The sequence below is a fragment of the Manduca sexta genome, chromosome 4, assembly GCF_014839805.1.
Source record: "Manduca sexta isolate Smith_Timp_Sample1 chromosome 4, JHU_Msex_v1.0, whole genome shotgun sequence".
Lineage (NCBI taxonomy): Eukaryota > Metazoa > Arthropoda > Insecta > Lepidoptera > Sphingidae > Manduca > Manduca sexta.
Window position 1 is genome coordinate 2,036,128 of NC_051118.1, and position 23,259 is coordinate 2,059,386.

At 34.9% G+C, this 23,259-nt stretch overlaps 1 protein-coding gene and 2 non-coding genes across 3 annotated transcripts; 2 read left to right on the forward strand and 1 right to left on the reverse strand.

The window, feature by feature from the left end:
• The first annotated feature begins 6,422 nt into the window (after positions 1-6,422).
• On the forward strand, positions 6,423-15,438 carry LOC115444579 (lipase member H-B). Its single transcript, XM_037440577.1, has 5 exons — positions 6,423-6,616; positions 13,051-13,198; positions 13,813-13,953; positions 14,248-14,509; positions 14,863-15,438. Exons 1-5 carry the CDS (start codon positions 6,511-6,513, stop codon positions 15,280-15,282), a joined length of 1,077 nt encoding a protein of 358 aa, XP_037296474.1. The 5' UTR covers positions 6,423-6,510; the 3' UTR covers positions 15,283-15,438.
• Positions 10,104-10,185, reverse strand: Trnas-cga. Its single transcript has one exon. It is a non-coding gene; the product is annotated as a tRNA-Ser (tRNA).
• Positions 11,342-11,423, forward strand: Trnas-cga. The gene has a single exon. It is a non-coding gene; the product is annotated as a tRNA-Ser (tRNA).
• Positions 15,439-23,259: the final 7,821 nt, after the last annotated feature.

The window sequence follows — 23,259 nt, forward strand, 5'->3', positions numbered from 1 at the left end:
GTGGGTGACAGAGGCACATAACGGTCGCGGCATACGGTGCTCGCCCACGCTAATCGTATTTAAGAGAAAAATAAACACAACGTATAACCAAAAGTCTATTGTCTATGATACGCTTTGGATGCATTCTTGAAGGATACGCTTCGTATAGTTAAAACAATTGTGGATTCATCATGAGAGTTTGGGTGAGTTGATAATGGTTTTTTTTTTAATATATGAATGACTGTATTGAACGAGAGCTTAGTTGGGAATGGAACGGACTGCCAAGAAGGGGCAAGCACCTCCCATTTTTTTAATTTATATGTTTCTGTCGGTCCTGCGTCTGATCTCTCTCCGGTGATGTCAGATTGCAGTCTCCCCGATCTATGAGAGTGAAGGAACAGAGAGTGCACCTGTGTATTGCGCACACACTTGTGCACTATATGTCTTCTACGTCTCTGTAACCTAGCTGATCTTTAAGATTGGTGTCCGAAATTCGGCTATGAGGAACTCATGTGTATTGTTCTTATTAGCGTTTACTTTAGCCGTAAAGGAAAACATCGCGAGGAAACCTACATACCTTAGAATTTTTCATGAGAATTCCGAAGGTAGTTCAGTCTACCAATCCGCACTGGGCCAGCTTGGTGGACTGAGACCTAATCCCTCTCAGTAGTAGAGACAGTGCTCAACAGTAGGACAGTATATAATACTGTTGTTATTATTTATTACAATAAATGACGAGACGAGCAACCCACTCTACTGAACGATGCAATTGCCGATAAACAGTGACAACACAGCTGTTTTTTTCTAAGAAAGCGTTGCTTGGTACTGTACTGCTATCGTCAGTGTTTTAAACACTAATTACATTGGCCTCATTGTCATTAAAGAATCAGAACCTGAATAATATTGCTTGGTACTAAATTACAGTCTTTAAGAGGTAGCGAGCGATGCGCTAGTTGTGAAATGCGAGCGGCTTTTTTTTATCTACAAATATGTATTTGACAACCACCACACATTTGCAGCTTATTATGCGGTTAAAATTACGTGTGTGGTTATTAAGTATATATTTTTTTTATTTTCAATACATCGAAACGTCAAAAAAGTCCCATTATAAAAATAAATCTATAATTCCACGTTACAAACATCCGTATTTTTCACTTGGCTCGTGTCCATTACTGGAGTCAAGGTTTTTATATTTAGCATCATTTCCGAGCACTGCCACCGTAGTTCATAATCAGTTAAGATAATAAATTTAATTTAAGATGTTTAAAATCAGGTCTTTATTAATTCTTAATTAACCTGATAATATACTTAAATAAGAGGATTATTGGTCTCAAAAACTGACATAAATAAATAAATATTTTTATTATTTATTAAACATATTAGTTTACATGCAGAACCTCTTTTGTTTCAAGCAAGAACAAGTCTGAAATTGGAAATGGCAATAGGCTTGCGCGGTATCACATGAATATTACTAGTTGCGTCTCTGTCTACCCTTTCAGAGATAAAACACATGTTTGTTGTTTGAAGTCCATAGCGGAATATCGTGAACAAGTATTAAAATGGGCACCATTTGTAATAACGTCTTTGGGAAACACATATTTGGCAAACAATACTCTTTGTTTAGAAGTATGGACAAAGAAACTCTGAATTGTTTTCGAATATTTTTTTCGGTGTACACGCTGAATAACAAAACAAACAAAAAACACACTACCATCATAGTAGTTCAATTGTAGTGTGTGAGTGTTTTTTTTTTTTTGTTTTCTGAATCAAAATGACATGTAAATATTGTTTGTAGACAATAATCAATGTATTTTACGAAATTCAATTCTTTTTTAACTATTCGGTTTAGATGATTTGGTACATATATCACGTCATTCAAATCAATTTGTAGAGTTATGCGTTTTAAACTCAAATCCTTACTTATCACAATCCATAAAATCAATTTAATATTATCCATTCTATTGAATTCAACAAGTGCTATTTCCATTTGCTTTACAGTTCTGCTTGCGAAACGAAATATATTACAAATAGTCTATATTACAGTAACTTTTTATGAGTAAAATATTTTTTTGAATCAATTCTCTACTTCTAGATATTAAAACTCAAAATTACTCACATATTTTGCAGGTTTTTATATATAGTTCTAGCTTATGTCTGCAGCTCCGCCTGTGTTACAAAGTTTTCCTGGTCAAATATTTTTCCGGGATAAAAAATAGCCTATAGCGTTCTGGAATAACGTAACTTCCGATTAGTGAAAGAATTTTCAAAATTGGTTCAGTACTTCCAGAGATTAGTAAAACAAAATTACAAACTTTACCTCTTTATAATATTAGTATTATACTAGATATTTGATAGAATGTAAATAATTATAATAATATCCGTTGCGATACTACTTAGCGTTGGTTAACCTGTAACCAGCAACTAGGCAATATATCGACGCAAATATCTAAATTATTTTAGTAAAGAAAAGGTCGCTTGCGAGTTTTATAGCATACTAGCGACCCGCCCCGGCTTCGGACGGGTGCAATATTTCTCCATTATTTAATGGATGTTATTATACATATAAACCTTCCTCTTGAATCACTCTATCTATTAAAAAAACCACATCAAAATCCGTTGCGTAGTTTTAAAGATTTAAGCACACATAGGGACAGAGAAAGCGACTTTGTTTTATACTATGTAGTGATTGGTGATATCTACCCAGATAGTGACCATCATACACTAGGTGTAAAACCCATCATAGTGGCCCACGTGTGTCGCATTGAGGGATCAGCTTGTATATCCCATTCCGACTAGGTCAGCATAATTGATGTATTGTATTTGACAATAACACAAATTATATTTCACACTAACTGAGTATCCGTACGTCACCTGGGTCCCTTATTGAAAATCAGTGCTGCAGTATCAGTCATGCTGGTACTACAGCAAGGCGCTGAATGAGAGTTCCCATTGTTGGCACAATGGGTATAATTTTATATTTTTTGTTTTCTTTTTTATCTTCTTTATTGTCCTTGTTATACTGATGTTGTCCCAATAATACAATCTTTCTTTCTTTTCTTTCTAATTGTGTTGGGTATACTCATCTCTCGTCAGTCTATACTCTAATAGGACGCCACTACTCATCAGGTGCAGTGGGTCACTCCGCTGCGACCGTATAAAAAAGCGCCTCGCTTGATAGTAAGTGATATAACTGATCATTAATAGATGGGTATTACATTGCGCTCTTCATCCTGAGACATAAGTTAAGTCTGAGATGATTACCCCTAGCTAATCATCTCTTGTCAGTCGACACTATCAGTGCCTTAGTCCATTTACTATCGAATGCAATGAGGACCCTATGCCTAGCTAGTCTAAAAAGAGACAAATGAGTCTACAGTGTAGTTTTATCACATAAAGTTGCTGGAGTTGGCACTGAAGTTAGATGAATATAACGTCTGTTATTCTGTGATCAATAACATTTAAATAGCTTGATAGTAGGTTATAAAGAAAACATAACATTTTTGTAATAGATCATTTAAAAAAGTACTAAACCAATTTTGAAAATTCTTTCTCTAATTGGAAGTTACATTACTTGAGAGTGCGAAGCTTTTATCTAGGGAATGGTCTTTAACGCAAGCGAAGTCGCGACCAGAAACTAGTGTATTGCTATATGAATGATTACATGCTTTACGATAAAAACTAACGCAGAATTTCAATGGAGGATTGTTTTCGCTTGAGGAACCAACTACAATAAAAATATTTTTCTTACAATCAAACAATGCATCTTGTTAAGAAAATTCTTCGTGTGAATTCGTAAATCAAAATGTACATTGTAATGTCATCGATTAATGAGCCTGCAGTTACAAGTGGTATACAAATAATATAGCCAGGTCTACATTACTGGTAGGTGAAGAAAAAAAATACTTGGGTTTATTTTTATGTCGTCAAACAGTTGTCTATCAAATAAATTCTAATCCAACTAAATACAAAAGTGAGAGCTATGAACAATATTCCTCATGCAACTGTCCATTTTAATTTTATTTTGTATTTTATAGGAGGAATAATTTTTATCTGATGATTAAAACACCGCTATAAATTAAAAAATACCTTTTTGTTTGAGTTTTTTGAGTGTTGTCTTGGTTTAAAAGTTATAAGCCCACGCTTTTTACGCCTCAAATGAAGTATTGTATGTATATATATATATATAACGGCAGGCATGGTATATGCTCGTTATCGTCTTTCATAGCTTGTTACTACTAAGTATCGTGGGCGTATGTGGGGATATGTCGGATCACAATAACCGAAGTCAGATTTTAGTACTTGTAGTTTTTGTCCCAAAACAATTATAATTCCAACAACACAAACTACTACGGAACGCGAGACAGTCTCCACGCACCCACAGCACTAGTCTCCAATAATATTATTCGATCACTTGATCTAAAACCAACTGAATTGCTAATTTTTCATAGGCTTGTCATTCTCTTTGACTGCTAGCTTTCCGGCCTTCTTGATGTCGTCTGACATCCTCATTGCGCTGTGTAGCGAAGATTCTGTCGAATGCCATAAGATGGCGTTGGCGTTCCATTTAAAAATCAACTCGATGACGACATATATATATGTATTCTTAGAAATTTCGTACGGATAGAATCCCAAGCGATATGTTATTGTTTATAAATATAATAAAAAAAGCAAAACCCAGTGTGTATATACAAAGAAACGAGGTCACTAAAGAAAAGTAATAGAACACAAATCAGATTTTTAGAATTATTTTCTTTCTGTTTGAACGAATTTACATATAGTTTTCGCAGGTGGACGGACACATGACTGTTATTTGGAAGCAGAATATTAATAACAGTTATCCACTCGTAGGAAGTTGCGGGCATACAATACAAAAACTCTTTATTGCACACACACCAAATACTAATATAAAAAGGACACAAACCAAATATTATTATTATTAAAAGAAAAGCATGATGCACAATAGGCGGTCTTATCGCTTTAAGCGATCTCTTCCAGACAACCGGGCATATAAGGTTGCTAATCAAATTTTTTAACCATTTCCAGATGCATCTTTTGCTCCTCACAGCAGCATTTCTACTAACCTCAGCAGCACCGCAAAAAGTCCAACGCTTCGAGCTGTCCATGCTGAACAAGTTGCACCAGCCTCTCTTCAGGCCTGACCGCTCGAATCCGACACAGTATCCACGAAAAGGGGAGTATCCCTGCAAGGGAGGAATATGTACAAGCAAAAAGCAGGCCTGCGAAGATTGCCAGTTTGCTAAACCTTTAGACATTTTTTAAGAGCAAATTTTCTTAGACATCATTATTAAGGTAAATTATCATGAGTCTGGAATGTCAAGAGTTTGAGATGCTTTACTATAACACTCTTCTCGAACACAATTACCCACAATATATAACGTAGTTGGAGGAAGACGTATACCCTGAGCAGTAAAAAATAATCGTCTTGTGGTAAATTATGATACTAATATCTTGTACTGGCAATTTTTATTTTCCTGATCAGGCTATAATAGTGAATGTGTCAACACGAAATCTTTTTAACACTTACTGACATATATAAATGTAATATAAGACTGCATGAATTATATAAAATTCAAACATACAACTTGTGCCTCTCATACCTGTCGTATTCGGGAATTCTTCCCATCAAATTGTCGACCAATCTTGCCGATATATATTTCAAAACCCAATTCACCCTCTCTCTTCATCGATTAATATTCTGAACACTAACAAAGTTTTGTAATAACCGTTGTGTTACTAATAAAAAAAAATATTGTATGAAAATAAATATTTAAATTATTTATCGTATTATTGTTTTTAATTTGTGTTCTGCCTAAGTCCTAGACACTTGTTAGTTACTGGCCATGCCTACTTCAACCTTACAGAAAACATAATTATAATGACACGCCCGTTTATGTAAATAGGTAGGCAGGATTGCAAAACTGCATGCGTTTTGGTATTTCTAATGATAGTGATCACAAAAATTTTGGTGAAATTGAGACACAAACTTAATTGTTAACAGCCTTATTTTCTGTACGTAATTTCCAGTATCGATTACTGGAACAAGAATAAATTTACATATAAACATTCACACCCATACTTTACTCCAATTAAAATTTTATTATGTACGGCATAAGGAATAAGGATACACAGGTACTCATAACAATATGTTGTTTCCTATATTCATACATTAACGGAACAACAATACAGTATAACTCTCTTTCCGATATTTCGCAGTAAATATTCAACCTTTATACATTAGACGTAACTGAACCTCCTTTACCTTCACTAGTTACTTGAAAGCCGTACGGTTGAACAGTCGTTGCCTTAAAATTTAAAAAAGGAACGCGTTGTATTTATTTTACGCGGGAAAAATTATGTTTGAAAATAATTGTATAACCGCAATAAATATATTGTTTTTGCTATATTTTGATAAAAGATATTTTTTTTTAAATGTTTTGATAGACTTTTATTAAAAGTACAATCAATTTATAATATACTTTGTGGTAAATAAATTTGAAGGCAGTGTTAAAAATGGTGAAGACAATTTTATATTTTTGTGCTTTTGTGTGTTATTTTGCACCAGTTATTTTGGACTCCAGGAGCGAACTAGGATATCCAAGTGGAATGATGTCAGTTTGTACGTGACATTTTTTTCTAAGTATTTCATATAACTGGTAAATTTTCTAACGATTTCTTATGTTTATGCGAAGAAGTCATTAATTTTACAGATTTAATCGTGTTTTTTATATTATAATTATCTTCTGACGTTATTCTACATTTAATTAAATCGGAACTCAAAAGTCCGGCTGCCAGACTTCAAAGCACTGTAAGCTCATTCTGCGTAGATGAGACCGACGAAACCTAGAATTTAAAAAAATATATAATTGTATAATGTAGGTACAAATTGTAACTTACTTTTCGGATGACCAACACCTCAGTCCGCCCCGTGACCACGAAGGCTGCAATGTCGAAACGTCGGGAGAAAAACTGGATATAAAAAACCGCGATATAATTTGTAAAATTGTTTTACTTCAAGAGTAATTTTTCTATGTGCTTAGATATTCAATTTACAAACCTTAAAAACTCAGTTAACTACTTTTATATTATGATTATATTTTTAATTCAGCAAAGTGGCAACCCTAGGTATGACTGCGGGCTGATACTGAGTAGAAAAACTCAATAAATAATCTCTATGGAAAAATCAAAAACCTTTGAATAAGCAGATCATGTCACAACGAAAGGTCATTTAGATTTTCCTTAAATATTTATCAATTAGAATTTATAAGTGCTCTTCATGAGGAAAATCCTTGTACTTCGCACTGATTACTCGAAATAAACTCCAAAGAGAATATAATCACTACGTTTTAAGAGACAGGACTTAATACAAAGAAATAAAATCGAATTTACATGGCGTATCAATACCAATATCACGGAAAAATACGTCAGGAACGTCAAATAACAATACTACCAACTGAACAAAATACATAGTAGTGAGCACTTTTTATCGATATCGATAAATTCTACTGGGTGGGAATCGACGCTAATGCTACTTTGATAAAATTCATATAATGTATTTTCGAGTCCACATTATCAATCCAACTCACAATATACAGTGAACATTTTAGCATAATAATTACAAGGCTGGATTGAAATGGGGACTCGAAATAAAATGAAAAGCTTTCACATGTTTAATAATAATTGTATTTTAAAATAAAATCCTTTGTTCACCATGTAGGCGAATATAGTTGCACTTATGATAGGTCAAGTTACAATGAGAATATTTAATTATAAAGTCAAAGGATGGTGACACTTCTTTGTCGCACTTCTCTTGAAAGATATTATCATTTGTGCAATAATTGTTTATAAAAACATGGCACGGAAATTCAAACAACATTTCATCGAGAAGTGGATCAGCTTTCAAATTTTTCGATGGTATGGCTGACTTTCTAAGGCGATTGTTCTTTTTATTAAAATCTTTGTTATTAAAGTGAGAACCACACACATATTTCAAAGTATGGAGCTTTTCTATGGGAACTTATATCAAATCTTCTCTTCCCACAATCTGAACTCACTTTCGGCATCTGGAAATATTTTTTAATTGTAAATAAATTGCTTATTACATTATATTTAATCCGAAAATCATAAACAGTGACCAGGCACATTGATTGCTCAACGCATTTTTAAGTACACACACACACACACCGACACATACACGACTTTAGTATTTTTGTCCTGATGATCAGTCATCATCTTACTAATATTATAAAGCGTGTGCATGCAATTGTATGTTTATTATTCGTACCCGCAAAAAATCTAAAATGATTGCGATTAAACTTGGTATGTAGATAGTTAGAATTACTACTTTTTATCACTATGTTCCCACAGAATCTGGATCTAAATGGGTATCGATATCGATAATCATAACAACATCACTAGTAACATAATGGTAATTAGAAAATGAGAATTTTTATTATTTCTAAGCTACTTTATTTGCGCGATGACTAAAAACATCTAATTAATGCTTACCTGACCTCATCCAATGGAAATTTCGCCATAAACATTCTGCTTTTGTGATTTATTCGACTGGCTCGATCTCCACAAATTTCACACGTAATGAAACGTTTTTTTGGTAGCATGTCTTTAAAACGTATTCACTTACACCAACAAAAACACTTTTTAGTATATTTTTACTTGTTTGAATAACAAATAATACAAACATAAATCAATAAACACAAATGTATTCCAAAACGTCAGGAAATAAACAAACAATAATAATGGCGGTGAGGTAAAGAAAGAGAAACTGTACTGAGAGAGAGAGATAGCAGTATCCGCCATTAAATGCCATGTCAATTCCATACAAAAGATTTTTTGTTCCTTGTTGCGCTAGGCTGATAAACTCGATTTATGGGGGTCATTGGGGATCACATTTTAATGACATTATCCTGTTTTTTTGTTATTTGGCATTTGTTTTTTAAGCTAGAATAAGGTCTTACATGATAACTTCTTTTTAACTTTATTTTTTAAATATATATTTTTTGTACAAGCTATATTATGTTAAACGTCACAATAAATTAAGTTTATTTGAATAGTAATATGGCATCCTAACTTAATGCATATTGGAGTTAACAAATGCAGCGATTCAGACTATCGATATATTTGTAACTAGCTTCCGCTCGCAGCTTCGCCCGCGTGGATTTCGGACTTCAAAAATGGAGCCGGTCGCGAACATTCGAGAGTGTTCGTTTTACGAAGCTACTCGCTAGGTGATTCACTAGCCTCTAGGTGCCAAGCAAGCCGCCTGCCTGTGCGTTCGCGACCTTATATATATACAAAAATAATCCTTATAGCATGATTCAGTATTCACGCATGATGGCTTATTATTAGCGTATTTCATGTATAACTTTGGTGTTTCTATACCCATTTCTATGATTCTTTTTATGGAATATTTAATAATGTTAACTTTTTTAATTAGGGATGACTGAGAGTGTTATAAACGTAAGAGTAGACAAATATAAGGAGAAAGCTTCGAACTGCTAAGCTATCGGGAGTTACACGTGTTATTGTGAGTCAACCATAAAAGATAGACATATGCTGTCGTGGGATATTTTTTACATAATTTTAAGGAGAACATTTCCGTCATACATGATTTCTGTGTAGCTTTAACCATTAAGGTTGCACACGCGACGGAAGCTTAAAAAATGGAGTAACTTCTCCCGTTTTCCCAACATTTCCCTAAACTGCTCTGCTCCTATTAATTGTAGCGTGATGAAAAGTATACTATAACCAGCACAGGAGTATGACAAATAATTGTACCAAGTTTCGTTAAAATCCGTCGAGTAGTTTTTGTTTCTATAACGGTTATACAGACAGACAGACAGACAGACAGACAAAAATTTTACTAATTGCATTTTTGGCATCAGTATCAATCCCTAATCACCCCCTGATAGTTATTTTGGAAATATATTTAATGTACAGAATTGACCTCTCTACAGATTTATTATAAGTATAGAAGATAAGGTGCAAATTGCAGTGCTACTCGCCATACCAGATAAAAAAAATGATTGTTCCCAACCTCTTATTTTTTACTTCTTTATTTAATTCTTATGAAGTGCAAAAATACTTCCCGCAGCCGGTAGGATTCGAACCTACGCTCCCAGAGGGAATCTGATTTCGAGTCAGACGCCTTAACCACTCGGCCACGACTGCCTTAAGTTTTTATCGCGGTTTAGAGCATTACAATAATTTGGTTAGAATATTCGTATGCGTTGTCTAATTAAAAAAACATGGAGTGAAGTCCAATACAATGTCGACTGACGAGAGATGATTACCCCAGTCGACACAATTATGCCGGCCTGTTGGAACGGGATATACACAGGCTGATCCCGGAACGCGACACACTTACTTGAGCCACTATGGCGGGTTTTAACACTGTGTACCGTGGTCACTATCCGGGCGGATATAAAATATATCCTACCACCAACAATAGTGTTAACAACGTAATTGTTTCTACCCTCTGTGCTCTATATTTTCTTTTTTATTCTCACTTATTAAAAAAAGAACTATAAACCTTTACCAGCATAAGTGCAACTAATGTGGGTAAGTCAAAAGTAAACACTACCTTTATCAAAACAAAATGGCAACCAAACAATATTGAAAATACTAAATTCAAGTTGACTTTAACTATTTCATTACAACACATTCCGTGTAAGCGCCGTAACGGTAACTTATGCAACCAAAATGTTTTACTATTCAACAAGGTACGTTAGTTAAGTAAATATAAAGAATATTTTACAATTTTATATTAATTAGTCCGTAATTAGCCAAATTATTATCAAGTTTATGTGTTTATGATTATTTTTCAACGCATTTTCTCGACATAGAATAAATAAGGTAACCTTTTTAAATGATTTTTTTACCGTTTTAATGTATTTTGAAATACAAACACCACTGTCGAGTAAGAATTATGTTTATAAGTGATAAATAAACTTATTAAAAAATATATTATGATTGGCATTAAACAAGATTTTCTTATTTACCCTTGAAATCTTATCAAAAATACTAAAGCCGCGTGAAAGTTAAACGGACTACGAAGTATAACCAACATCTGAAATATTTTATAGTGTGAGATTGTCGGAGTTTTCGGACATGACGAAACTTGTGTAGCCCGCCTGCTTGTCACATAATGTTACACTTCGTTGAACTCTCTCTCCCACTCTTAACGAGTAACGTAATGAATAGATAGTCCCTTTCAGGGGTAGACAGAAGAGTTACATCTACATTTCACCAGTTATGTTAGGTCCCATGGAAGAGTTGGCAGATATCTAATCAAATAGGGCGTGCTTTATCACTAAACACATATGAAGCAGTCGTGGCCGAGTGGTTAAGGCGTCTGACTCGAAATCAGATTCCCTCTGGGAGCGTAGGTTCGAATCCTACCGGCTGCGGTTATCTTTTTATGGTTGAGCTCCGTCTGTCTTAAACTATCTTTATCCAAATCATGCATGACCCCGACTTGATTTGGGCACTGAAAGTTAAAAACAAAAAGACTTTCTTTTTCAGGAATTAATTAAAACACACACAAATGGGGTGGTTGTAAAATAGAAAAAAAACTCTATGTTTAGTAATGAATGCATAAACTAACAGTTAACCCGGCCCTCGTTATTAATCTGTTTTTTTTTAAACTCTCACTGTAATAAAACCTCTGCTTACACCTGAAAATAGTAAAAGCGTTATGCTATTCATACATGTATATACTTTTCTTTGTGTATGGATACTCAACAGTTAGCAGGAAATAGGAAGAAATAGATTACACATTATTACAAGTGCATTCATTTGAAGAGCTGCATTATTCATTCAAGGATGCCTCTAGTTGCATACAAATTTTATTGATCAATATATATCATCAGCCTATCTTTGTCCACTGCTGGATATAGGCCTCCTCCAATATGTGCCATTTTACCCTGTCTTCGGTCTGTCGCATCCAATTCTTGCCACAGGCCTTTCGCAGATGGTTACTGCACATAGATGGAATGCGTCCTACGCTAAGTTTGCCGAGCCACTACATTTTAAACTACTCAATTACAAGACCAATAAGGCACTCGTTTGACAGAAAGGCCCATGAACACACAACGAATACTACCACAGTAATGCCACCCTGAAATATTAGATGTTCAATCTCATTATGCCCAGTATTATACTAGCTATTACCTTGTGTTGTTTTAAAGACTATTCTCTCAAACCACAACAATACTCGTATAATACTCGTATAATAATGGCCAGAAGACATAATCTACTCATTTGCACTTTTGTAAACGAGTAACTGTTATATGCTATTTTTTTATTGCCTTAGTAGACAAATGAGTGGTACGCCTGATAGTGAGCAGCATCCGTCGCCCATTGCACTTAGCAACGCCAGAGGCACAACCAAACCGTAGCCTAAAAATACTGAATGAATCCTCCTAGCCGAATTTTAGGCCACGGCGGCCAATCTCAATGGAGATCAGCCAGGTGCGCTGGAGATATTATAGCGCACAAATGTGCTATACACAGGTGCACTCTCTGTTTCTTCGCTCTCATAGTTTGGTAATACGGCAGTCCGACGTGCTTTCCGAGGCACGGGGGTATTACACCGCCAACATCCTGACTCCGAGCTGTGACTAAGTAATATTTTTAAGATAGAAAAACACAGTCACAATTATTTTGGGTCGACCCGGGATAGGAACCCAGAACCTCACCGCAGTACTCGAAATACGCCATCGAGGCAAACTAGATTTGCTATAAAGACGACCATTAAATATACTCAGTAACCAATTCTATACAGTCATCATAATGTTATATATCCAATATACTTCTACTATACTAAATAATATGAATTTAACCATTGTAAGGAGATAATTAGTATAGTAACAATTTGAGCTCAAAATTAAAGTTGGCAAAACGCGGTAAAAATGCCAGTGAAAGATGTCTTTGACTGCGTTTGTATCCAGTAAGCCAGTATCACTGAGACCCATGACAGAACCTCAGGAGCTTCATATGAGTCATCTAGTTAAATGACTGATAATTAAATTCCAGGTCCTGGCTCCACGAAGCCTGCAACCATTCCAAAAAGCCAGCTGAAGTACTTATCATTCGTGGTGCAGGGGAACGGTCGTTCCAGACAGAAGTACAACTACTGGAATGCCAGGAACATTGCTAAGGATCCTAGAATTAACTTTAAGAGGTAAGATTTTAAAGAATTTTTGCTTTCTAAGTTCTAATTGTTTTTCAGAACTTTGTAAGTACGATTTATACATAATTTTGTCACTTGAGAATCTTTTGTAAATTTTCTTTTTGCCCATAATGTCTTAAGCTCAGTCCAAATATAGCGAGTGCCAAGAGGTATTACCTTCTTTAATGGTCGATAGCATTATGCTGGCCTGTCTTATTGCATATACAGTAGGCAGCAGTCGACATCAGAACAATCGTTGCACCCCCTTAGAAAACTAATTGCGCTCCACCTCCAAAAGCAGGGTCAAGATCTAAAAAATTGAAGTCTTTCATCAGACGTGATATTCAGTACACAAACACATATCATCACATCGTTATTAGCATAATGATGATGCAATCAGGTATCCCAAGTTTCGCCATGTGTGTTCCGTCCCATGATGAGATTTGGGCCGAGCCTTATCGCCATATCAGGCACAAACTCCAGACTCCGGGCTGATACTAAACAGAAAAACCCAATATCACTGCCCGACCCAGGATTCGAATTAGGGACATCATAACAATGACCTGACATATTTTAGAATATTTCTGTCTAAAGCAATCAACTGATCTTCTAATTAAAATTTCCAGGAGGACGCTTCTCCTGGCTATCGGGTACTTGGACAGTCCCAGCTTCCCCATCTCAGCTATGTTCGCGAACGAGTACGAGGACATCGGCTACAACATCATCATTGTAGACAATCAAAGATTTGCCACAGTACACTACCATCTGTAAGTACATATTAAAGCCTGTCTCCCGGAGGGGTAGACATGGAGTAGACAATGTAAAATTAGTGTTATAAGTATATTAAATTTGACGGTCGAATTTCAACCACTGGAGACTCACTTGAATTAGATAACATGAAGACGACCTTTACCAATTCAAATGAAATCACGGATTATAACGTCAGCCTATGGATAACCCCCTATTAACCCCCCCCCTTTCTCTTTCTCTCTCTCTCTCTCTCTTATCTCTAGTCCATACAAGATATACAAATCTTAAAACTACCCTTATTTTCGCAACAGAGCCAGTCGGCTGATGCGCCCAGTTGGGAAGCACGTAGCCGAAGTCTTGGTCCAGCTAACCCAGGCTGGGCTAGATCCTTCAAAGCTAGAACTCTTAGGGTTCAGCCTGGGAGGGCAGACGGTGAGCTACGTGGCGAAGAACTACCAGCAAATGACTGGGAAGAATGTATCGAATATAGTTGCGCTGGAGCCATCTGGACCCTGCTTCAGGACCCTGGGGAAGGAAGATCGGTTGGATGCTTCTAATGCTGACTTTGTGCAAGTAAGAACAGACATATAAATGTAGATAATGAGTATAGTTAAAGAGAATGTACCGAGGAAATCAGTTAGTAAATTGTCAGTTGTGTAGGAAAAGAGAATGTGCTGACAATTTTAGACGAAAATCGTATACTGGTCCAGCTTTTCACCAAAGCTGAGAAAAGTTAGTGGAGTAGGTTTCATATATTTCAAAACAGTGGGCTACATTGATGATACGAAGGAGGTTCAGGAGGTTCAATATCCAACTACCACGTTGATCAAAAAATATTAAATTCTCGATTGGATAATTAGGTGTAGCATGTTCCTATCAAATACGTCACTAATCACGTCAATTTACATTTTTAATATCTTTTCCAGGTCCTTCACACCAACATAGATGGCTACGGAATGGCCACCCCCATGGGTCACGTGGACTTCTACATCAACGGTGGGGAGTATCAACCCTCGGACCTAAACCTATACCCCTGCACCACGACTTGCAGCCATTTCAGGGTCCTAGCCCTTTGGGTCGTCGCTCTTAGGCACCCTGGAAAGTTCCTAGGCATCAAATGCAAGAGCATCCAACAAGCTAGGGATGGGAAATGCTTCGAGAATTGTCCCGTAGAGATAAACAATATGGATCTAACCATAGACAAGAAGAAACATGGGATCTTTTTCGTGTCGACAAGCAAGGAGTATCCGTACTTCTTAGGTTCTAAGGGGTTGAAAGAGGATTATCTTTATTGGAAAAAAATAACTAATATTAATGATGGAAATGAAGTTGAATTGTATACTTGAGAATTCGTGTATCAAGTATTATGGACTTTATTGAATTAACATTATTAGATAATAATTTGTAGTGAGTTGTGATAATAAGAATATATTTTTCAAGAAATGGGCACATTGTACCTCAATAAAATGATTTTCGACATCCAAAGAAAATTTTTTATAATAATTCCTGAACCTACTTTAAAAATTTGTTCAATATATAATGCAAAATGAAATTATAAAAAACGTTACAATATGGACACTGAGATACCACCATGAAACAATAGAGCAAATTTAAATAAATACAAAATAGGTTCTAAAATGATATAATAAGTCTACCTAGTCGTAAACTACACCTAAACTAAATGCTAAGTAATTACTTGACAAAACACAATTATATAATGTGCTAATTCGTCGTTTTTACTTTGCGTCGCTGAATAAAAATGAATATATTAAGGTCAATCGTATGAACGCAGCCATTCATGATTCATGAACGCTACTTTAAGTATGATCGAATTAAATGTTGCCAAGCTACTCAAATTTCCCTAGACAGGGCGGTGTTTATCTGGATTGAACGTATGTAATTTAAACAAACAAATTAACATTACTGGTTTTGCATAACGATTTCTTATGTTTACGTTAATGTTAGACATTGAAATAAAACTATTTACGGATATTATCGCGGTTATCTATATTATATTTTTCTCCCCACGTTTTAAAAACTTTACAACCCATAAAATGGTCACCGGGCGTTTCATTATAGTTTATCAATTTTAGGGTTTATATAAATTAGGAACGATGCTATAGATATAGTTCACTCTTGCGTCGGGAATTGTGACTAGAATTTACTGAATTAATTCATATCCCTGACTATAGTGATAAAATTTTAAAAATACAAGCTTGCCATTGAGTTTAATGTTTCTATATTAGCCTTATTCTATTATGTTTATAAATTTAATTTTACTTTACTATTAGTGCATTTATTATAAAAAAATAAAAACTCCAGAACGCTTCTAATTTTAATTTACATTTTTTAGCATTATGAATTCCAAATATGTAAGGCTACGCTACGCTAACAATAAATTGTTCCAGAAAATAGAAACTATTTCTTCAATAGTACAAAACACTTTAAAGGGTAATTTTATAAAAACCAGGTATCACACAATGCGTAAACGTCAAATTGCCGCAATGACGCAAGCTGACAAGAAGGGAAAAATCCTTGACGATCTTTTCTTCAATCTTTCAAAATGGTGTTTCGCTGTCGCGGGTTTCTTTCTCAATTATGTCAATTAATACGAAAATGAACTTCAAATTGCAAGTGTAGTTTGCGAATCCCGTCCGACGTCCTGTGAAATATTTCGGTGTGAAAATTCCTAGATGCTTATAATTGGTGATAAAAAAAATTCAATTGTGGATTCAAAATCAATTGCCTCTGTGATGTTTGTGTTCCTTCTGGCTGTTATTTAAAGGTGCTTACGTAAGTATTGCTTGTTTTTTTTGTTATTAAACATGTTTATTCATGGTATCATATGGGTTGGAGTTTTTTTTTTACAATGAAATGACTAAGGAAATTCGCTATCGGCTTAATTTCGCGCCTGTTTTAACACATCGGCGCAGGTTTTATATATTTTTATTGCGTATTAAAGGTAATGGCACGCAGTAATTAGGTTAAAATGTTGTGCTATCATGAAGAACAGGTTTTTGTGCGAAGGTTGCTCGTATTTATTGCGATATGAAGCCGTATTATTTTCCGCACGCTGACATTGGCAATATTTTTGGTAGATAAAGTAAATTGGTTTTGCATAGCAGGCAATAGACATTATGTTAATTTGGGCTAAATGTTCTAGAGAAGCACAAACGGGTCCAAACAGTATTCATATGCAAAATTAAATTTAAAAATATCATTGATGCAGTATTATTAAAATTTCATTTAAATTTAAAATTGCAATATCGAAAAAATATTTTTCAAATCAGCATAGTGTTGAAAAGCAGCAATATTTTACAAAACAACTTTTCTATATCTGATGGAATTTATTTATAACCATTCCATTATTTGTGGACAGCAGCCAAGTCAGAAATATCAACATTTCAATAGATATAAATTGTGTGCAATAAAAATAATTGACAAATTTATTTATTCCCAGAAACTACTTCTATCTATATACTTTTGTTCAATCTTAAGATTATCATATTATAAATGCTTCATAGCTGCTTTGGGGTCACCAGTTTTTTTTTTTTTCATTTTAAAGTCAACATTGTACAAGAAAGTAGTACCATAACATGGCAAGGTTTTTTATTTTCTTGGTCAAGCTAAACTGATAATTGTTCAAGTGCTTATAAAGGCTACATTTTCCTAAACATGTTTGTGAGTTAATAAATTAAATGCATATTTAAAATTAAAACACTTTAATGCCAATATCGCCATATGCAACACAAATAATGTGCAGGTTTGCCCCAACAAAATTCTGGATTGCTACCTAACAGAAGTGTGGTTAAAGCAACCTGCCCATGAATACTTCTTGCTGGGAAGATGTAATAGCTGCACACATTTTCATCACCACCGGTGGTTTTTGTATGAAAATGTAGAGTACACTAACGTTAAAAAAATATTATTAACCCCATGACAGTCTGTATAAGATGTTTAGCATCTACGAGTATTATGTCATTAGGATAATTCCCAGATTTTACAAACTTTCCAGTACAATTTTGTATGGTAGTTAAATTCCAGGGTCTACCCTTGTTTACCCTGATGATAAATTTATTCTATTTTGTATTTTAAAGGAGCATCAATACAATATGTAAATGGCATAAAACAAAAAACAAAATCATTAAACTAATACAAAATTACTTACAGCCTTAATTTCATTTGAACCCCTATATAGTATACATCTAAATAAGCTTATAAAAAGTTACTTATCCTGGGCAAATCTGCCACAAATTAGTTTAGTAGTAGACCTATCATCCCATTAAATAGGAATTGCATATTTCATACACAACATAATCTCAGGCTAGTCCCAGACCGGGGCATGCAGAGATGTGCACCAATTTTTTTTTACCCTGGAAATATGGTAAATAGAAATCAAAGAGTCTAGAATATGAGGCAGAAACAAATCAAAGCTAACACTCAACATTGGTTTTCAATGAAATTAATACAACCTTGATATCTACTGTTTATTGGCCAAAATGTATGAACAATCTTAATGCATATTCTTTAGGAATCCATCACAGACTTACAAAAAATTGAATACTTTGTTACATTTTATTGTGATTGGTTTATTTTCCCTATCTGCAGATATTTATTATGATTGTCTATAAATTTAGCCTTTCAGCACACCTCTACCAATGAAATAACATAGAATAACATTTCACAAGGTTGGCTCTCCATAAAACCATTGACAATGCCAAAGTAAATTTCCCCCAATGTCAGCATTCCGAATCCATTAACACTAAAACACTAGTCAATACTGGGTGTTATTATTATTCATCTCATGATGAACTTACAGTGTGATGTATGATATCCTTCCTTATTGATTTACCTGGAATAATATCCTTATTGTATATGTATCGTATGAGATTTCATTGATAGAAACAAATTTAATGTGATTGTGTTTTTGAATTTTACGATTTTTTCCAATATTAAATAATAAATTTATCGAATAATACTTTAGTTACTACTAAACTAAATATGAACTGTAAATATTTATGTTTGCCTGCGCTTATATTAAAATTGCTAGATCAAATTTAGTGATATTAAAATGGCATGGTTTTTAATAATGACAGTTCTGGCTTCAATTGTAGACAATTTTAATCAAAGAACACAGCATTACTCAAAGAAGGATTTAGACCATCCATCCTGAGCTGATGTAAGGCTTTTTAATAAACCTTATATGTCTTTGAAATGCTCATGCACACTTTTAGACATAAAACACAATTGTACTTCATAATATAAATAACTATTTTTTTTATACAGCCATGGCTACATGCACTGATGGTATGAGGAGTAGGCTCCAATAAAGTGATAAAATGTCGACTGACGAGAGATGATTACCCTCTGATAGTCAACGCAAATATGCCGGCGTGTTGAAACCGGCTATACACAGGCTGATCCGAGAACGCGACACATTTTCGTGGACCACTATGGTGGGTTTTAACATCTTGTGTACGGTGGTCGCTATCCGGGCGGATATAAAATATATCCTACCACCAGCAAACATGTAAACAAGGAATATAGAAGTCAGTTTTTTGTCAGTCTGGCTCGAATCGGCGACTTCTCACCAGTGAATTCCTTATTACGATATTGCTACTACGCGGTGAAATTTAAAAAACTACATGATTAACGTGTAGAAATGCTAGGAGCTTTCGTGGGCTTTGTTACATTCTCAACGGAATTAGGTTCCAGATTATGGTGATTTGCGTAAAATATTTAACGATGACGTAGAAATTGGCCTACTTTAACTCAGTAAAGCTCAAGAGGGGAATATTCAAGATTGCTAGAGTTTGATAAGGTGTTTGTGGTGAAAACATGAAATAACTAAGGATTTTCCCCGGTGGCGTATCTGTAATGGTGCGAGTGCTGTCTATCTGCTAAGATCTCGGATTTATTTATTTTTTTATTCCTTTGAATAACGATACGAGCTTGCCTAAATTTGCATAAACAGTAGAAACGTCATGCAACACCTTAAATTACAAAGTATTGTTTGATATTCCATTGCGTCATCCTGAGACATGAGATGTTAAGTCTTATTATGTTCAGTAGTTACACTGGCTACAATGTCCTTCAAATTGGAACACAACAGTACACACTGCTGCTTGGCGACAGATATAGACAGTTTCCACCCAGGCAGACTCTCACATATGAGAGACCTACCACCAGTAAAGGATCCGACCAGTTTGGGTAGATGACAATGGAAGGTTATTTGTATCCGCTCGGATAGCAGCCATCAGACACAAGGTGAAAAACACTCCATTGTAGCTCACGCGTGTCCCGTTCCGAGATCAGTTTGCTTCGGTTTCGAACAGGCCGGCGTAATTGTAACGACTGGCAAGAGATGCTCTTCTCTCGTCATTAGACAATCTATCGTAACACCATTTTGCTTACCATCAGGTGCAGTGGGTTACATTGCTTTGTCCGTGTAAAAAAATACTAATTAGTTGTCGAAACGCAAGTGTGTGATTTGAATCAGGGAAAAAGGTATGTCGCTTTGTGTGTTCAAATTATGATTGGATTTTTTGATAATTTAAATAATTGTAATGACCACTTTGTTCTCATGCTTCCGGATAAAAAAAAATGCTAGATTATACCTCCATTTAAACTGTACCCTGTAGTGTCAGTTACTCCGAATTCCTCCCATATTATATAATTGGCTGTGCCCGTGTAAAAATATAACTAATTAGTTGTCGAAGTACAAGTGTGTAGATATTTTGAATCAGGGAAAAAGGCATGTTGTTTTGTGTATTCAAATACGAAAAATTATAATGGCCGCTTTCTCACGTTTTCGGTTTAAAGAATGCTGGATTATACCTTGCTCCATTTAACCTGTATCCTGTAGTGTCGGTCACTCGCAATTCCAATGATTATAATTTACCATCCAGTAACCAAATATTTGTCATTTATGCTATAAAAAAACAATATTTCGCAGTAAACATCACACTATAATGTCGAACTAAATAACTAATAAATAACTTGACTGCAAAGATGTTTTAATCGTTAATCACTTTCTCTGATCTCGGGATCTGTATTGAAGAGCCAACCTATAAAACTGGTGCTCACGAGCAACTACATCCAAGGTATATCCTACTAATATTTTAATGCGGAAGTTTGTCAAAGTATTTGTAAGCCACTCACGTGGAAACCACTGAATGGATTTGGATGAAATTTGGCAAACAGATAGATCAAGTCTTTGATTAGGATATAGTCCAATTTGTATCCTGGAAGAATATAGTGAAATCTTATTTTGGAAAAAATCTACCGGAGATGTGTGCGAAAGCAAAATTTATATTAGATTCTATAAACACAGCGTTTAACAAAAGCGTTAAAAACATCATCAAAGCAGTATTTACAATATGAAACATCGGCCCAAACAACGTAGTGTAAACTCTAAAGATGATGTCATTGTGACATAATTGGCTGGCTCACCTTCGAACGGCTAGCTTGGAAATGAGTTGCCAGGTTCAACATCGTGATTTCCTGAACATTTCTTGACTTTTCAACCGAAGGTTTTACTTCAAGTCGGAGGCTGATATTCAAATTCATAAGGAGAAAAAGAAAATATATAAATACTCTTAAAAATTTAGTAGGCTATGATGTATAGAACTTAACTAAGTAACTTAACTTTAGTAAAATATCAAGATTGACAAAAAACATTGAATGGTTGTTTTGGGCTTGTGAAACTCATAAAGCCGCGGATGAATAATAATTGTAATTATTATTCGGAAAAATAAAGTAATTAAATGACAGAATGAGACGCATAATTCTGTTTTTTTTAGATTTGCCGTCATCGTTAATGTGGTCTTCTGAAAATACCAAATATACTTAACTACATACAAGACAGTAAATACGTGAAACAAGATCACACGTCATAATCCCTCTTTTTTGAGGATTTATACGCATATGGCAACCTTATACAAAACGCGTTGCGAATGATGCGCTGTTCGATTGACTTATATCTTTGTTGAATGGGAACTAATTTATTTCGGATTTTGTGTCGTTTTTTTTTTATCGGCGTGCGTGACACATGTTCAGCATTCCAATAGTATTGCGTATAGTATTTTTTTTATCAAGCGTAAGAATATTTTAGTTATAGCTATCTTAGATTTGAATAGAACTGCGTATTTTTTTCTCTGGAAGGTAATTCGGAACCCCGATTTATGTCCGCAATGTATATTTGTTGTACGACGGCTGTCATATTAATCCGATATTATGCACTTAAGACGTATATTGTGGAAGACACCCTTCTCGGCATAGCCGTGATCAGATTATGCATAGGTGTCCAGGAACAAGGAGCAGATCCTTGTGCCTGGACACCTATGCATTATGCACCTATGCACCTTTCTAAAATCATTAACAATACAAAACTGAAAAAAAATTAAGAACGATAAGGCAATCGCTAAATTATGTTATTCCGAATTAGAACTGCACTCTTGTATTCTCCTATGAAGGACATTGTAGCCAGTAATTACTGAGCATAATAAGAAGTAACGCAGTGCGGTGCCTTTGTCACGGCTTTCCAATTCAAAGTTCTGTAAAGTCTTGCTATTATTCAGGGTGTCGAGACGCTTATCAGCAAGCGAGCAGCTCGCTCGTCCCATTATTGCACAAAAAGTATAGATTATACTATTCATAAGTGTGAGGTCAAAAGCTGTTAGAATATAATGGTGGGGCAGTGGAATGTTTTTTTTATCACCTTTGTTCGTCGGCTGCATCGCGCGCAATATACGGGTCAGAGCTCACGACGCGTTCTAATGTGGGTCGGCTGCGGAATGAAATTGGTTGCTGAAAGTAATCCATACTAATATAAATAGAGAATGACTGTTCGTGAACTGATTTTGTAGGAAAATGGTATGTAAAACTCCTAGACCTTTTGAAAGGATATATTAATTTTTATAAGCAATATTTCATGGGCGCAAATTCGTGAGTAAAACCTAGTGTGAACTAGTTAATTACAACTGTTATATTAAACGAGATTATTAAAGTATTTCTGCCAAATTTCATCGAAAACTTCAGCGGTTTCTGCGTTTCCAACAAATATCCAAATATCTTTACAATATTCGCATTTAAATACAAGTACGTAGTGTCATAGGTCTATTATATTAGGAATGAGGTAAGAAGTGAGACAAATGACGTCATCAATAACAGAACACCTAACTTTGCCGCACTGACCCACTTAACAAGCCTTGCGTTGCGTCGGCGCAGTAATTAGATTCTCTTCATTAATTAATCAAAGCTTTAATATTTCCGGATGTTTATATTTTGATAAAATTATAGACAGATGGTGTTTGATCCGAAAC

Coding starts and splice junctions, on each gene's coding strand:
- LOC115444579 (XM_037440577.1), top strand. CDS start 6,511: ATGGTGAAGACAATTTTATATTTTTGTGCTTTTGTGTGTTATTTTGCA. Junction 13,199..13,812: donor CCTAGAATTAACTTTAAGAG/GTAAGATTTTAA, acceptor TAAAATTTCCAG/GAGGACGCTTCTCCTGGCTA. Junction 13,954..14,247: donor GCCACAGTACACTACCATCT/GTAAGTACATAT, acceptor TTTTCGCAACAG/AGCCAGTCGGCTGATGCGCC.